We start from the raw sequence: 19,030 nt of genomic DNA, 5'->3' as shown, positions 1-19,030 counted from the left end.
AGCAAGGGTCATTCCCACCCCCTCCATACACAGAGTAGGCAGGGATGGGCAACTTGGACATTGACTATGCAAAGTGGGGCCGCTACAAAGGCAAGAAGTGACTGGCTTATAAGCTTTCAAGAGGGAGCTTAGATCCAGAGGGCGTGGAGGAAGGTAGAATCTCCACTGAGTAGTATCCAATCTGTTTAGGCAGGGCAGATGAAAGGAAATTTGGTTAGGTCTCTTGTGATACAATAGTGAATAATTGTTATCAGGACTGATTGTGAGGCTTGGAAATGTAAAGGTAGACATTTTGTAGTAAGGAGGGAAGTTGATTAACTCTGCAGTCTACGAGCAGAGGTCCCTGGGTCCATCAAGGAAGAAGAGCGGAGAGCCTGACCCTACCCAGAGAAGCAGTGATGCCTGAGATGGAGGCAGAGACAGACGGAGCAACTGGGAACTTTAGACCCAGAGAGGGAGAAGGGGCTATGTGCTGATGACCGATGGCAGACTTGTAGGGTATACACTTTGGTTGGTTGATGATGCATGGAGGGGAATGTAACCATGGCAATGAAGCGATATACGATAGGATGAATGTAAAACTAACGTTCTCCCATGTAAACTATCACATAACTCACAATAAAACATTTAAAAAAATAATAAGGAAGGAAGGTCTGGCACATGTGCCTCCCATGGTGGGTTTGAACCACTGACCCCTCTGTTGGTCATTGTGTATCCAGTAGAAACAGCCCAAAGTCAGTCAGTCTTAATTTTTTTTTTATTATTTTGGGGGGACAAAGATGGCATCCCTCTTCATTTGTCTTGGCATGCTCCACCTCATGCAAACATTTTGGGGACATTTCCAGTCATTGTGTGCCCTTTCTCTTCTTTTTCTAGTAAACTTGATATTCACATTATTTCCTGGGATAGTTGTATGTCTTGGATGATATTACAGAGCCTTCTGATTACTAGATGCCGCAGAATGCATGCATGTAGTGTGGTACTTAGGCCACTGGTGGGTGTCCACTCTGTGAGAAGCCACATGGCTCTGCAGGTTATAAGGGGAAAGCCTGGGAGCAGATGTTTCTGCCTGGCAGTCACTGCTATTCTCTCCAAGATGCTCAGCTTAGATTGAGCAGTTCTATCTTGTGTATACTTTCATAAAAGCCGGTCCATGATTTGAGCCTTTGCAGTTCCCTAGATATCTATTTGTTTCTGCAGCTCTTTTAGATTTCTTGCATATTGTTTAGGAAAGTGATTTATTTATTTTGGTTGATGTTGCAGATAAATACAGCAGAATACTCACCAATTCAACAATCTGTACATGTTCAATTCAGTGACATTGGTGGCATTGACTTGTGTAACTATTCTCATCCTCCTTTTCTAAACCATTCCTCTATCATTAATATAACCTTGTTGTTTTTGTTATGTGCCATGGAGTCGGTTCTGACTCATAGCGACCCTGTACAGGGTTTCCGAAGCTGTAAATCTTTACCGGAGCAGAAAGCCTCATCTTTCTCCCGCAGAACAGCTGGCAGTATCGAACTGCTGATTCTGAGGTTAGCAGCCTGATTTGTAACCACTACGCTATCAGAGCTCTTTAAACATAAACTTACTGCACCTGAATTTCCTCTGTAACCTTTGAGTTGCTGTTGTCAGGCTGATCCCATATAGTGATGTCCTTAAAAGAGCACAATGCTCAAAGCATTCTTACTCCTTAAACTAAAGTAATTGTCTCCATAAGCAACTGCCTTCTTTTCCATAGGACTAGAAGAACTGGAGGATACAACTGAACATTTTGATCAAAGACTCTAAAGAAGCACCCTAATCAAAAGGGGGAAATACAGAACTGAGTTTCATATTTTCCTGGAATCCAGATATGGCATCAGGGAGTCTGGATGAAATTATTGCTCTGAAATAGTATTTACACTTTAACCAAAAAATATCACCTGAAGTCTTCATTGTACCTTCTTGCATACTAATAGTTCATTTTCTGATCTAAGCTTCCCTTCATGTCACTACTCGTTAGCTCTTAAATTCCTAGAAAGAGCATGTTTATCTATTTTATCATTTTGGATATGTTTTATGCAGTAGGTTCACTCATTGTTTATTCAACAATTTTTGGTTAGTACTGGCTCTGGTGCTGTAGGATAAGCGCTGGACTGCTAACTGGAAAGTCAGTGGTTCAAATCTACCCCCTGCTCCTCAGAGACCCTTTACAGGGTTGCTGTGAGTCAGAACCAACTTGATGGCACTCAACAGCAACTACTGGCACCAGGCCAATATGATGAATCAAGATTTTGGATAAGACAGGAAAAGTCCCTGTCTTCCTTTGAAAAAAAAAAAGAAAAAGAGTACAAAGCAAACTCAGGGTACAGTCAGGATCTTGGTTTGGACAGGTTGCTTCTGTGCCCCTGTGGGTGACATTCAAAGAACAAAGAAATCTGTCAGCTGGTGGCTTCCCAAACTCTCAAAATCTGCTAATCCCATATAAACAGAGCTCAGCTATACCACACATAATCAAGAGAAGAACAGCAGAGAACTCACCTCTATAAGGCTGTAAAACCCTATTTCTCAGACTGCCAGATGTTTTCTCATGAGAAAACATTTTTTCCTATGGTGTTTCAATACAATCTTATGGCTACTGAAATGTGTTACATATCTACTTGTAACAATTTATCTTAAATACAAAGACAAGCCAAAAATTATTGCCACCACAATTCCAGTTCACACATGCCTGGATTTATTAAACCCAAACCCCCACCCCAGAATGTATTTAAAAACAACTCTGAGATCAATGGATGGCTGCAGACAAGTTCTCCCAGTATACACTTGGTTTAGACTCATTAGGATACCTTTAAAAAAATAAAAAATCAGTGGCTTCCTAGGAGATCTACTGGGTCAGCTAAATTCAAGGCCGAGAGGTCAGCTCAGATGTTTATGGTACTTAAAAAAAACAACAATCAAAGGGTAGTCTTGATAGAGTTTTCTCAGAAGACACGGGCCAATCACAGGTGCTTTATTATAAAGAAGTTTTAAGAAAACTGAAATCTGGCTTAGTGAGAAAAAGGCCAGGAAAGTTATGCTGAGAAAGTTTTTTCTACCACAACAATGTACCTGCTCATTCTTTAAGGGTAACAAGGGCTGCCCTATAAGAATTTTGTTGACAAAGCTTACCATATCTACCTTACGGTCCTTTCAGGTGTCTTTTTGTTCCCCAAACTCAAAGAACACTGAAAAAACACAATTTGAGTCCTCTGAGAGTGCCAAAACTGCTGTTTTGATGTGATGTAAATCAAAGAGTGCAGAATTCTTACTTCAGGGAAAGATTGCTGTTGTTGTTGTTAGGTGCCATTGATCCAGTACTGGTTCATAGTGACCCTATGCACAGCAGAACGAAACACTGCTCAGTCCTGGGCCAACCTCACTACTGTTGCCACACTTGAGTCCATCGATGCTGCCACTTGGCCAATCCATCTCGTTGGGGGTCTTCCTCTTTTTCTATGACCTTCCACTTTACCAAACATGAAAACCTTCTCCAATGACGGGTCCCTCCTGACACTATGTCTGAAGTATGAGAGACGAAGTTTGGCCATCGTGGCCTCCAAGGAGCACTCTGGCTGCACTTCTTCCAAAACGGATCTGTTGGTTCTTTTGGCAGCCCATGGCACTTTCAATATTATCTTCCAACAACATAACTCAAAAGCATCAATTCTTTTATGGCCTTCCTTATTCACTGTCCAGCTTTTGTTTGCATATGAGATAACTGAAAATACCATGGCTTGGGTCAGGCGCACCTTAGCCCTCAAGCTGACAAAAACACCACCTTCAGAAGTATAGACACCCAAATGGAGGCTATGTTGAGAAAAAAAAGCTTTGTATTTTGATATTTTTGTTAAATAAAAGTTTCTATGATTTAGCAATACATTTTGACTTACCCTCTTAAGAGTAATACTGTTTTGTTTTTAAATTATGCATCCAGGATAGAAAATGCTCATGTTCTTTACTAGTATTTGACAACAGGGCATAGTAGAGAGACCTAAGTTTGAGTCCTGCTCATTCACTCACTCACTCACTAGTTATATAAATAGACTTAGACAAGTTAACTTATATCTCAGGGCCTCTGATTCATTTGTCCACAGAAGGGGTAAAACGAATCTCTAAGGTTCCCTTTTCAGTGCAATTTCCATTCTGCTCATAAGTCTTACACTAAAAGTATTACACCAATTTACTTAGCATTTCTACTTTCTCATTCAACACAGTGCCAATTCAACTTAATCCTAGCGCGAAAGGTACTTTCTCCAACAGCTTAAATCCAGCAGTTTTATGCATACAAATGAGGCTTTGAGGCAAGTCTGAACTCTAACAGGTACTTTAAAAATCTTCCCAGTCAAAGCAGTGAAGCTGTATAAAACAGTGTCTGAAGACATTTCATGCTTCCCAATCCCTAATTGTTTACATTAGAATTTCTCTCACCACACAGTCTACATTTTCATTATATTTCCCAGTGCTTACATACCTGCACTTTAGGTACTTCCTAATTGCTGGATTTTATACACTACTTCACTTCCCTTAGTATATTTGTAATTTTCAAATTTGTTTAAAGAAAGTTACCCCTTATTCAAAGAAAATTTTCCTCAGAACACAAATATTAAAACAGATTTTTAAAAACGTTGGGGAACTGAAAGAAGTAGGAAGGGCAAAGAGCTAAATGTAGTTAAATTCAGCTTCTTGCACTCCCTGGCATTCCCCTGGGCCATAGGTGTACTCCAGAAACGTCAGATTCCCAGGGTCAGTAACTAGACTGATTTCTGGAACAGGACCTACTGCCCCAATTTAGGTGCTTGCTTAAAAATAAGCGTCCAACTTAAAAGTCATTGGAAATTATTTTGGCATAATTTAAGCTCTAGTATTATACAAACACATAACCACCACTCCCAATTTACAAACAAAACTGCCACCGAGGAAGAAATGGATGACTGGGATTTTGTACTATGTATTATCAATGACAAAAATTATTTAAAAATAAGTAAAAATTCAATGAAAGTCATCAGATTTCTGTAGATTCCTGTACCTTGTTGTCCATAATTGTCCAATGGCCTTCAGCATTCTGTTTCAAAACACAGTGGTTTCGGGAAATCATCAATGGGCAGCTTTTTGATACCAGTTGATATGTGACACCAAATCCTCGCCCAATAGTCACCTACGAGAAAACAACAATGTAAGAGGCACATTAACCTACTTACACTAAAAAGGGAGGTCCTTACAATCTGACCAGCGAATGGTGCACTTATGAAACCAGACTCTTCAAGAACTCAAACAATTCATCTGTCGTCTCTTCCTTCAGCTGCCATGGAGGTATGATTGCAAAACTTTTATAAAATGGGAATTTGCAAAAAGTTGTGACAAGGAGAGAATGCTGAAAGGCGTCAACTAGGGAATCTCAGGGTTGGTAGAACCTTTACAGGTCATCTGAATGTTCTGCTTCAGCTACTCATGAGATGAAAGAATTCTTCATACACATTTCTATCAACTAGTCTGTAACACTGCCAAGAACTACAAACATTACACAAGATAGGTCCTCCAATTTTTTAAGCTGAGATTTTATTTTACTTTTAGTAAAAATACACAGAACAAAGCAGCCACCCATTCAAATTTCTAACATACGGACCAGTGACATTGATTACATTCTTCACATTGTGCCTACACATTATTCCTGTTCTAGTTGTTTCACTCCCACTGACTTACATTCCCTGTCCACAACCTTGCTTACACTTTAGAAAAGCAGTTGTCTATTTTGTCTTCTACATTTTATTTTTTAAAAAACGCAATACTCAAAAGTGACAATATTTACTTTTTGAGCTAAACTTTACCTTGTTTAAAGGTGACTTCAGGAGTTACTTTTGTTTCAAGGTTTGAAGAGTAACTCCAGGCAATAGTCTGGGATTCCTCCAGTCTCAATAGATCCAGTAAATCGGTATTCTTTAAGAATGTGAAGAACTGTTGCTCATTCTGGTCCTTTTCTATCAGAATCTATCTAGGGTACGCCTGATTACAATGTTCAATAGTAGTAACCAGGCACCATCCAGTTCTTCTGGTCTCAAGGTAAAGAAGGCATTGTGTAGGTTCATGGAGACATTTGGACCTGCAGTCTGATTTCTTCTCTGATTCTTGGATTTCCTTCTTTCTCTCTTGTTCCAGAAAAACAGAAACCAATGTTTGCATCTCAGATAGCCACTCATAACTTTGTAGATACCAGATGCTACTCACTATACCGGGAGATAAAATATAAGCTTTAAGAACTATATTATGCCAGAGAGGGAGAGGGGCTATGTACTGACGACCAAGGGGCAGGCTTGCTGGGTGTACCATTTGGTTGGTTGATGATGCATGGAGGGGATTGTGACCATGGCAATGTAACAATATACGATAGGATGAATGTAAAGCTAATGCTCTCCCATGTAAAGTATCACATAATTCACAATAAAACATTAAAAAGAAAAAAAGAACTATATTATGTCAATTGACTGGACAGGTCCATGTGACCATGACCCTAAGCCTTCAAAACAAGAGGACTAAAGCCTTGAGATGACTGGCTATGTCTAGTTATTATCAGCTTCTGTAGTACCCACCTCCTTGCCTTTTTTGGTTCTTGTTATTGTTGCAAAATTATATATAATCTGTTGTTGTTAGGTGCTATCAAATTGATCCTGAATCCTAGAGACCCTATGCACAACAAAAGGAAACACTGCTGGATCCTGTTCCATCCTAACAACTGGTGTTACATTTGAGCCTATTGTTGCTGTCACTGTGTCCTCCTCTTTTTCACTGACCCTCTACTTTACCAAGCATAATATACTTCTACTAGTTAATTCGATTCCATGTGGGTAGTCATAATTTATGTTGCTGAAACAAATGTATTTGCAATGAATAAGTCATTGGTCTTATTTAGTAAAAAACAAAGCATCAGGAAGTTCTACCATGCAATCTCCAGCATTTCTGTCATCAAGGCCATTATTTTCTAACTGCCAAACTTCATTTCCAACCTTCCCATTCCAATCATCAGTAATTATCAACTCATCTTGATTGCATGTTTGATCAATTTCATCTGAAGAAGCTGTTGGTGGTTGTCGTTAAATGCTGTCGAGTCCGTTCCAACCCATAGCGACCCTGCATAAGATTTTCTGAGGAGTGACTTGTGAGCTCGAACCGCTGACCTTACGGTTCAAACCGACTTTGCAATCCAGTGCTTTAACCCACAGCACCATACAAGCTGGTAGAATATAAAAATTTCATCATCATTGGTTTTAGTGATTAGTACGTAAATTTGAATAACAGTAGTATTAACTAGTCTTCCTTGTAAACATATCGATATTATTCTATCACAGACAGCAATGTACTACAAGGTAAATCTTGGGCTGCTCTTTTTGAGGATGAGTGTGATGCCATTCCTCTTCAGTTTGTCATTCCTGGCAAAATAAACCACAGGACTGTCCAAATCTAAATGGTCAATACCAGTTCATTTTAGTTCACTAATACCTAGGGTATCTATACTTTCCATTTCATTTTTGACGACTTCCAATTTTCCTAGATTCATACTTCCTACATTCCATGCTCCAATTATTAATGGATGTTTGCAGCTGTTTCTTCTTATTTCGAGTTGTGCCCCATCAGCAAATGAAAGTGCTGAAAGCTGTGCTTCATCCACATCATTAAGGTCAACTCTACTTTGAGGAGGCAGATCTTCCCCAGTTGTATTTTCAGTGCTTTCCAACCTGAGGGGGTGCAGCTTCTGGTACCATATCAGGCAATGTTCCACTGCTATTTATAAAGTTTGGTGGCTCTAACCTTTCAGAAATGGTCTGCCTCTCCTTCTGTCTAGTCTATCTTGGTCTGGAAGCTCCACTGAAACCTTTCCACCATTAGTACACAGCTGTTATTTAAAATACTAGTAGCAGAGCTTCTAGCATCACTGCAACACATAAAGCCACCATTATACAACGAGCTGACAGACTAGTGGTGGATATATACCCTGGCATTTGCCAATTGATTATTTTTCTTATGTACCACTTATTGACATCAATTATATTAAGCTTCACAATCATCACCTACATTCAGAGGCCCCTTTCCTATCACCATAGGCAACAAGTGACTACTACCTAGAATACTCACCACACCCCACCCTTGGGAACCACCAATGACCAAAATACTCAATAGTGATAACGAGACACCATCCACTTCTGGTCTCAGGTAGAGGAAACAGTCTGTGTCCAATTGAAAAAAGAACATCATTTTGATGTTATTGAGAACATGCTCAGCAGAGCATACACCAATTCAATAATTCCTTCATGTTCAATCCAGTGACACTGACTGTATTCAAGTTGTATAACCACTGTCACCTTCCTTTTCCAAACTGTTCCTCCTCTATTAACATAAACTCGGTGCCCTCTAATTTTCTATCTAATCTTTTGAATTTTGTTTCCAATTTGATCCCATATTGATAGATCTTAAAGGAGAACAATGTTCAAAGGCAGACATTCTTTACTAGTTAAGATAAACTGTTGTTTGGTTCAAGGAGACTTCAAGAACCAAGTGCTGCCAGGCCACCACTAAAGAACACCCCAAAGATTCTGTAGAATTCTCATCAAAAAGGGAGTATCTGAGGGATATCAAAACGTTCATGGAAAAATACTTGATAAATTGATAAATTCCATTTTCATACAAACTCTTTGAAGTCCTCTTTAAAAAGTTCATGGAAAGATAAAAATAAAAAACATAAACATTAATTCTCAACATATGCTTCATCAAGGTCAAGACACTTTTGCAGGCAATGATACCAACTATTCAGTCCATCCCTAAAGAACTGAGTGCTCTGGGAATTTAACCATGCAATTGTTATTTTTTTAAAAAGATTTTTTAAAGATTGTTGTTGCTGTTAGGTGTTGTCGAATCAGTTCTGACTCACAGCAACCCTATGAACAACAGAATGAAATACTGCCTGGTCCGGCACCTCCTCACAATTGTTGTTACACTGGAGCCCATGGCTGCTGCCACTGTTTAAATCCATCACACTGGGAGTCTTCCTCTTTTTCACTGACCTTCCATTTTATCAAACATGATGTCCTCCAGGGATTGGTCCCTCCTGATATATCCAAAGTATGCGAGACGAAGTCTTGCCATCCTGGCTTCTGAGGGGCATTCTGGCTATACTTCTTTCAACACAGATTTATTCTTCTGGCAGTTCATGGTACTTTTTATTTTCTAGTTTCCAAAGGTTTTATTGGTTAATGTGGTTTAGGAAAGGATTCTCAGTATCCCACTGCTTTTAAATCTCTGGAATGAAGAGCTGTGTCAAAGAGGCGGGAATTGTTGTTTTGTCCACACTTGTTCATACACCCAGTCATGGCCACAAGACTCGTAGTCAACCAATTCCTCTGGCTTAAACCAGAGACTAATTTCTTTTGCAGCACCTTTTACTGAATCACTGCCGTGAATGATGTTTCTGCCAACTTGAATACAGAAATCTTCACCAATAGTGCCTGGCTTGGAATCCACTTGGATTAGTCTCCCCAAGCATCACTTGACTTGTCTTTAACACATTCAGCCCCTCCCATCCCATGGCCACAACCGATCCTGAGTTCACGTACTTCACCAGCCCAGGGAAGAATGGGTGGTCCTTCAGGTCAATGTAATACTACTTCAGGTGCTCTTGGGAGGACTTCATGAACTCATGGCCACAAGGCGGAATCCTTTCTGCTCAAAGTGCTTGATGATCACCCCACCAGGCTGTGCTGCATGCCATCCAGCTTGATGACACTGAAGGTGTGCTCTGTGTTGGCCATGGTCCTGGGTGCTGGCAGGTGAGTGGTCAATGTGTGCGCTGCTGGCAGAGCAGAGATGTGCAGCGTACTTTTAATATTCTTCTCCAACACCATAACTCAAATGCATTAATTCTTCTACGATCTTCCTTATTCACAATTGTATAAGGCAACTGAAAATACCATGGCTTGGGTCAGGTGCACCTTAGTCCTCAAAGTGCTATCTTTGCTCTTGAACACTTTAAAGAGGTGTTGTGCAGCAGATTTACCTAATGCAATGCATCGTTTGATTTGACTGCTGCTTCCATGAATGTTGATAGACCCAAGCAAAATTAACATCTTTGACAACTTCAATCTTTTCTCCATTTTGCTGCTGTTGTTAAGTACCTTCGGGTGGTTTCCAAGGAGCAGCTGGTGGATTTGAACCACCAACTTTGTATTAGCAGACCAGTGCTTATCCTACCAGGACTCCTTTCTCTGTTTACCATGGTGTTATTTATTGGTCCAGTGGTGAGGATTTTTGTTTTCTTAACATTCAGGTGCAACTCTTACAGAAGGCTGTGGTCTATGATCTTCAACAGTATTTTAAGTCCTCTTCACTTTCAGCAAGCAAGGTTGTATAATCTGCATATCTCAGGTTGTTACTAAATTTTCCTCCAATCCTGATGCCACATTCTTCTTTATATAATCCAGTTTCTTCGGATTTGCTTAGTATACAGATTGAATAAGTATGGTGAAAGAATACTTTTTAAGATTAGGAAACAAAAAAAAGTTAGAAAGAGCCAAACCAGGACTGTAAAGTGGATGCCTAATGTTTTCCCATGGAAATGCTCACTCACAAAAATTGTTTGTTAGAGGAGAGGAAGGAGCATGAGCATTGTCGTGATGGAGAACTCTGCTGAATTTTTCATAAGTGTTTTCTGCTAAAGTTTCTCAAGCACTCTATAATAAGCAGATGTTATGGTTCTTAGGCCTTCTAGAAAGCCAACAAGCAAAATGACTTATCGTTGTTGTTAGGAGTCACTGAGTCAGTTCCAACCCACAACAAACCTATGTATAACAGAACGCAACACTGCTCAGTTCTGCGCCAATCTCACAACTGCTGCTATGCTTGAGCCCATTGCTGATGCTACTGTGCCAATCCGTCTCGGGAGTCTCCCCTCTTTTTTGCTGACTTTCCACTTTACTAAGCATGATGTCCTTCTCCAAGGACTGTCCCTCCTGATAATATGTCTGAAGTATGCCTTGGGTATCCCAAAAATCTGTTGCCATGAGCTTTGCTCTTGATCGATCCACTTTTGCCTTGACTGGACCACTCCATCTCTTGGTAGCTGATGTTCTGATCGTGCTTTATCTTCAGGATTGTGTATGCTTCATCTTACTACAATTCTTCCAATAAATGCTTCAGGATCTTGATCAAACTTGCTAAAAATTTCCTTGGAAAGCTTTGCTCTTATCTGCAGTAGATCTGAGCCCAACATTTTTGGCACACATTGAGTGGAAAGCTTGCTCAATCTAAATTTTTCAATCAGAATTGTGTAAGCTGAACCAACTGACATGTGTGTGGTGTTGACTATTGTTTCTGTTGTTAAACATGGTCCTCTTCAATTAAAGCATGAACAAGATTAATTTCTTCCTTGAAAAGTGATGTGGATGGTCTGCTGCTGCAAGCTTCATTTTCAACATCATCTCATCCCTTCTTAAAACAAGTTATCCATTTGCAAACTGCTGATTTCTTTAGGGCATTATCCCCACAAATTTTTCATAAAGCATCTACGATTTTACCATTTTTCTGCCCAAGCTTCACCATAAATTTGATGTTTGTTCTCGCTTCAATTTTAGCAGAATTCATGCTACTCTGTGTTATCCTTTTCAGTACCTCAAACTAGATCCTGTTCAGAAATATTTTAACAAGTTAGCATGAGCTTATTTTGCTGAAAAAAATTTGAAATCCATGCATAACTTTTTTTCACAATATCCATTTTCTAATAATTTGTTGCTGACCCCTAGATATGAATACAAAGTACACAAAGCCACATACATGCATATATATGTGCGCGCAAAGCTAACACAGAGTCCTAGTATGGCGCTGTAGGATAAGCACTGGACCACTAATATAAAACTGGTGGTTCAAACCTACCATCCACTCCTCAGAAACCCTATACAGGGTCACTATGAGTCAGAACTGACTTGACAGCACTTAACCACAACCACCACGTGTGTATGTGCATACATATATACTCAGATATACATTGTCTACATACATGCAAACACATATTTTTTGGTTGTTGCTGTTGTTTCAAAATTATATATGCAACATTGTTAAGTGTCAAAATGGTACTTTTCTGTTATATACACTTTAGTAACAGTGTTTCTCTTTATAAGCTGCGCATATTTCATCCACTTTTGACGTTACCTTTTCCATCACTAAAAACAGCAAGTGCCTACTATCTACAGTGTGTACCTCCAATTTTTTAATGACTGACTTGGCATTTTTCTCCCTGTACGTTCCATCCATGGACCCTGACTCTGCCCTGAGCACAATCAGAAAATCTCCAATCCCCTATTCATTTGATAATATAGTGTCCAGAGTCTTCTCTTTTCTCAGTAACTTCAACCTAACTCCCACAGAATGGGTTTGAATCTCTTTTTCTTTCTAGTGAGTCTGTAAACATACTCCTGGTTTATCTTTATTCCTGGATGTCATATTGGGAAAAAATAGATATAATTTTTATTATATAATGCAAGTTACCAGTTTCCCAGTTACAGATATTATCACTATAACATATCAATTACATTAACTTTCATAGCAGATCTATTCCACTGCTGATACATCCCAGAGCATTGTTGTTGTTGTTGAGTCAGTGCCAACTCATAGAGACTCTGTAAAAGGTTTCTGAGGAGTATCTGGTGAGTTCAAACCACCAACCTTGTGCTTCAATCAGTCCAAGGTCTTATCCTGCAGTGCCACACCAGGACTCTATCCCAAAGCATCTTGTTGTTTGTTGTTAAGTGCAGTCAAGTCAGTTCCGACCCATAGCAACCCTGTATAGGTTTTCCCAGGAGCAGCTGGTGAGCTTGAACCTCCAACCTTGCAGTTCAAGCCAACTTCATTGCCCAGTGCATTAACCCATAGCACCACACCAGGACTCCATCCCAGAGCACAAGAATGATTAAATTTCTTGTTCTTTCCCTCATCAAGAATTGCTGTGCTATGATTGACTAGTTCGTTAATTTGGATTTAAGTGTAAGATATTACACTGATTCCTATTAAATTTCAGCCTCTCAAACCAACTTGATTTCTGAATTTTTTATCTGCCATGCAAGTCCAAAAAACAAATCCACGGCCACTAAGTTGATTCTGACTCATCTTAATTCTACAGGACAGAGTAGAAGTGCCCCACCGGGTTTGGGGGTGGTGGAGTCGGTTCCGACTAAGAGCAACCCTGTACAGGGTTTCCGAGGCTGTAAATCTTTACGGGAGCAGAAAACTTCATCTTTCTCCTGCGGAACAGCTGGTAGTTTCGAACTGCTGACCTTGCGGTTCGCAGCCCGATTCGTAACCATTATGCTACCAGAGCTCCTTCCACAGGGTTTACAAGGCTGTAAATCTTTACAGCAGCTGACTGTCATATCATTCTCCCAAGAAGCAGCTGGTAGGTTCACACCATTGACCCCTCACTCAGCACCAGGAACCAGTATGCCACCAGGGCTCTTCTGTCTCCCCCTGTTGTTTTGTTACTGTTGTTGTTAACCCTTGTCAAGTCGGTTCCGAATCAGAGCGACCCTGTTAGGGTTTCTGAGGCTTTAAATCTTTGAGGGAGCAGAAAGTCTCATCTTTCTCTTGCAGAGTGGTTGATGGGCTCCAACCTTGGACCTTGTGGTTTGTAGTCCAGTGCTTGTTGTTAAGTGCCATTGAATTGGTTTTGACTCATATCAGACCTATGTACAACAGAACAAACCAATGCCTAGTTCAGTACCATCCTCACAATAGTTTCTATGTTTTGAACCCATTGTTGCCGTCACTGTACCAATCCATCTTGTTGAGGGTCTTCTTTTTGGCTGACCCTCTCCTTTACCAAGCATGATGATGTCCTTCTTCTTCATGGAATGGTCTAGAAAATAAAGCCCACAAAGCAGGAACCTTTTCTGTCTTGTTTACCATTGTACTCATGTTCCTAAACCTGGAATGATGTTCAGTACATACAAGGGGGCTTTTAAAGGTTCATAAAAAAACTTGAATTAAAAGACAATGAAATTTTTCCACAAACTTTTTGAAGTCCCTCATATTTGTGAGTTGAAGAATAAAGAGATCTCATCTATGAGTCCTCTTAGACTCAAAGACAGGTGTTTTTTAGGTCAGTAGCTGGTGTGGCACTGTGAGTTAATGTGCCAGACTGCAAAGCCATTTGAACTGCAAGGTTGGCGGTTCAAGCTCACCAGCTGCTCCTCAGAAACCCTATCCAGGGTTGCTATAGGTCGGAACCAACTTGATGGCACTTAACAACAACAACTATTTGGGAACTAGAAGCAGCAACTAAGAGTTCTTACAATCTGACTTGTTCATTTTTAAAATGTGGTGACCACATTAAAAAATGCTGAGTCTGAAACTTTTCTGTTCTTTGATAGATATCAGGAATCCCATTAATTATAGAAGTTCCTCTGAATTAATATGTATATATTTTAAAAATGCAATACTTCTGGAATATTTAAGAATTTACCTGTCATTCATATTAAGCAAGAATTTCCATTTAGTGAGAGGAAGTATTCCGTATTTCCCTCTATATTCTCCCTCTTTTTAAAAAAATATTGTGGTAAAATATATGAGGAGACTTCAAAAGTTTGTTGGAAAGTTCTGTTACCTTAAATTCCATTTTTCCATGAATTTTTTGAAGCCCCTCTATATGCAATCTGCCAGTTATATAAAATCTGCCATTTTAATCATTCTTAGGTATACAGTTCATTATATTCAGTGTTGTGAGCGCTTCACCATGATCTATTTCCAACAAACTTTTCCATTAATCCAAGAGGAAACTGTACTATTAAACAGTAACTCCCCATCCCCTAGTCCCTTCAAAACCTCGGATCTGCTTTCAGTCTCTATGAATTTGACTGTTCTAGATATTTCAGTAAGTGGAAGAATAACAGATTATTTGTTCTTTTGTGTCTGGTTTATTTCATTTAGTATAATGTTTTCATAGTTCAGCCACTCCATATTCCCTCTTAAAACTTGAGGAGAAAAAGCCAGACTGCCATTGTGGATAACCTGGAGAAAGTAGTACAAGGTAAAAGGTGAAAGGTGAAAGAAATTCTACCCTGTTTTAAAATTGCTTCTTAAAGAAATGTTTCCCCCAGAATAAGAAGGAATCACCCTTTTTCATCCTTCTTTTCACTATCTGGCCTTAAATTTACGTTAACGATATTGACATTTTACCTAAATCAAGATTAAATTGCCTTCAGTGTGATTATCTGAAAATTTCCGCATGATTCATATCATAAAACTAAACTTCCCACACAAATGGAGGGCCAACAAAATATCTCTGGGTCCATATGTTAGGGGTTGTTTCCATTTACAACAGCTTCACAAGTCCTTGAGCTTAGTGACGCAACTGGTCTAAAAGATCATCTTTTCCTTAGTTCACCTTCATTAATGTTATCTTTTTTTTCTCCTGTGCACAACTCCTACTTGGAAGTGGCAGATAGCCATTCCTTGGCCCTTGCAGTATGCATCCAAAGGATTAATGGGGTAAGTTTCCGAGTCAGAAAACCATTACAAAACTTCTTCTTCTAAAGATTTTCAGTGTTATTTTTGTCAAAATGATATCTACAACCCTAAAAGTGCTGTGTACAGTGGAACCTTATAAGACATGGGGATTTCCAAATCTGGGAACTCATCCTGACACATGGACAAGTCAAGGTCAAGAATAAGACCACCCCACTGACAGACAAAACAATTAAGGTGCACCTGGGAAGTTTCGTGTCATTTGCTTGGAATATTCTCATTGATTAAGTGTCCTTCCCAGGGAAGTCTTTCTAGGTGATGATCAGTTCTTGCAACCTTTCCATATAGGGGTGCTTTATAGTCCCTCTTGCCCTGGCTTCAAATGCTGTCATTCTTTCTTCCAGCCCTACCCCTAAAGACTCCTGTGCTGTCAAGGTATTCAGAAGTAATAAATTAATCTACAACTGAATCTGGAAAAATGAGTTAACACTTGATCACTAACTACTTTATAGGGCTGAGTGTGTAGTGCACGAATGGTAATCAGATTAAGCAATGCTATGAAAGCCTAATACAAAATAAGGTATAATAAAGAACCAAACCCACTGCTGATTCTGACTCACATTGACCCTACAGGACAGAGAAGAACTGCCCCACAGGGTTTCCCAGGCTGTAAATCTTTACAGAAACAGACTGCCTCAGCTTCCTTCCATGGAGCTGCTGGTGAGTATAGTCCCAACGCATAAACCCACAGTGTCACCAGGGCTCCTAAAATAAGGTCTAGTTATTACTATTCAGATGTGTGCCTTACTTTATTAGACTTCTCAAAGGTATATGCTTTGGAAATGGACAGACAGGGAAAAGAATGAATGTCTAGTACGGGCTTTCAGGCACTGATATTGGATTACTGTTGCTGTTGTTGTTAAGTGCTGACTGACAGAGATCCTGTATAGGGTTTCCAAGGAGTAGCTGGTGGGTTTGAACTGCTGACCTATGGTTCAAACCAACCCCATGGTCCAGTGCTTACCCTATAGTGTCGCACAAGGATACCTGGGTAAGAGATATTTTGGGGCAGAGGTATCTTCCTGGTGTTTCTCAAATAACTCTCTAACATAGTAACTGTAAGACTCAACCTGAATCCTCTTCTGACTTGAGGAATCACTCCTCTAGAACTGTTACTGTTGGTGGTGCTACGTGCAAACCGACCTTGAGGTCCTGTGCTTATCCTACAGCACTACACGAGGACTCCTCTAAGATAATATGAAACAACTGACACCTGGACACTTGATCCGACAGCCTACATAGATGTGTTCAGACTGTTAATACTGTAGAAACCCACTTTCCCCATTCAAACTAGATATTTTTTGAGTGCAGAAGTCATGATTTGTCCTTCTCATAGTACACCAAACAGCATAAAACTCAATCTCTGGGAGAATGAATCGATACTATATGACTTATACAAAAGCATAATGCCATGGAGTCAATTCCTATGCAGAGAGACCCACCCATAGGGTTTCCAAGACTGTAAAGATACGAATCTTTACAGAAGCAGAGTGGCTGGTGGGTTTGAATTGCCCAGCTATGGTTCCAGTGCTTGTCCTACAGCACCACCAGACCACAAAAACTCAATGATACCTCTCTAGTGCTGCCAAACACTCTGAAAGGAATCACAATAAGAGGTCCTAAGCAGAGTGAGAGACAAATGTGGAATAAAACTCAAAATAATGAAACAGACCAATCTGATAGAGACTAGTGGAATCCCCAACTATGGTCCTTGTGGTTAGCAGTTCAGTGCTTATCCTACAGTACCACCAAGACACCCTGCAAGACTTGTAGGAAAATTGAATCAGACATACATAACAGATTTTTATATCTTCCATTCAGGACATAACAATCAATCACCCAATTTAACTAGAAAATTAACCTTTTATACAAATTATTTCCAAAACCCAAGCATTTTCTAGTTACTACAAGCTGGTCCCCTACCTGGTTTCCTTCTGAACCTGAGGGCAGCCTAATTCCTCTCTCCCCAGACTCCCTTCCCCTAGTCTCACCTTTCCATCTTTGTGTTTTGTTTTGTGTTCACGGTATTAACATACGACCTCATTAACAAACGTAATAAGCAGCCTCTGGTAAGGAGAAACTCAAACATTTTAGAATCTCCAACCCCAGCTTTGGATAGGCGGTGACTGTCCCACTGGGCCAACCTCCCTCAAAGAGTTCGAAGGGAGTTTCGCGAGCACAACTCAAAATTTGCAGTCGTTTTCCAAACGAACTCGAACAATTCCACGCTCTCGGTAGCGCTTTCAGGCTGCGCCTCGGTCGCTCGGTCGCGAGTGTGTGTGGAAGTGGAGACAGCTCCGCCTCACACTTCCGGCGTCACAGTCTGGGGACCTCGCAGAGCTCTGAATCCCAAATAGGGGCTGTCGGTCTTTCCCCGGGCCAAAACCCCTTTTCAAAAACTCCACTGTCTCATTTTCTTCGCCCACCTCTCACTATAAGGGGATCTGATAGCATAGTGGATTACGAGCTGAGTTGCAAGCCACAAGGTCAGTAGTTCGAATTTACCAACCGCTCCTCAGGATGAGGCTTTCTGCTCCCCATAAAGATGTCTTCAGAAACCCTATGCAGGGTCGCTATGAGTCGGAACCGACTTATGACACATCAACACCACCTTTCACTACACTCCTCTTTCCCTCATCTGGGACTCCCGCCCTAGTTTAGGCCCAGGCGTCTCTTAGCCCTAGTCCCCTGGTGACCCACCAAGTTTCCCCCAACCTTTCTCCCACTCTGTTTCTACTTCTCCCAATGTCTTCCCGCCTTAGATTCCACCAACCACTCGCACCGAGAACCCCTTCCCCACTTCTCTCCTTCAGAATCCACCCTCAGGTCTGTCTGCTCTTCCGCCGCCCGGACGCCTTCCCTCCGCTCCCAGCCCCTTCCCCTTGTCCTTACCTCGCTCCCATTCTCTAGCAGCAGCCACTCGGCGGTCATCCCCACCCGCCGTAAGCACCACCTCCGGCCGCCAGCGCGGTCTCCCGTAACCAAGGAGTTGGACTCCCCCATAGCCCACTCGGCCCAGGGCAGGCTGGGTGGCGGTCAGCAAAGAGCGAGACCCCTACCCCAGCTACAGCAGCCCTTCCGCTTCCTAGCGGCCGCCATACCTAAACAGCAGACAGAAGCAATCGCCACACTCTCGCGATCGAAGCGAACCTAAATGCTCAGCCCTGTCCCCGCCCAGCAAATCGTAGTCACTGCGCTTGCGCGAGAGGATAGCAACGACTAGGCTAAACGATCGTGGATTTATCTCCTGATACAGCAGATGTTAGTCGTTGCTGAAAAGTGCCGAAGTGTAGTCTGGGGCAATGGAAATCTTCCCAACTTCCTTACCCTCTCCAGAACCTCCACCCCAGTCCTATTGCCCCAAACAAGAATTTCTCGTCACTGTTGCTTTTTTTTTTTTTAATTCTGCACTTATGACCTCATTATGATAATATCTATATTATTTTAAATT

At 40.9% G+C, this 19,030-nt stretch overlaps 1 protein-coding gene and 1 pseudogene across 1 annotated transcript in view; both read right to left on the bottom strand.

Annotated features, from left to right (window-relative positions):
- RNF8 (ring finger protein 8, E3 ubiquitin protein ligase) overlaps positions 1-18,582 on the bottom strand; it is a 51,546-nt gene extending 32,964 nt beyond the window's left edge. The window contains exons 1-2 of the mRNA XM_006860578.1: positions 18,472-18,582; positions 5,054-5,182 (exon numbers count right to left, since the gene is read on the bottom strand). Coding sequence (XP_006860640.1) covers positions 5,054-5,182; positions 18,472-18,582 — 240 coding nt within the window. The remainder of the gene's footprint in view (positions 1-5,053; positions 5,183-18,471) is intronic.
- On the bottom strand, positions 9,331-9,821 carry LOC102814939 (annotated as a pseudogene).
- Positions 18,583-19,030: the final 448 nt, after the last annotated feature.

This window comes from Chrysochloris asiatica, unplaced genomic scaffold, assembly GCF_000296735.1.
Source record: "Chrysochloris asiatica unplaced genomic scaffold, ChrAsi1.0 scaffold00038, whole genome shotgun sequence".
Lineage (NCBI taxonomy): Eukaryota > Metazoa > Chordata > Mammalia > Afrosoricida > Chrysochloridae > Chrysochloris > Chrysochloris asiatica.
Note: the sequence above shows the minus strand (reverse complement) of the source record. Positions and strands in the feature narration are given on the sequence as shown.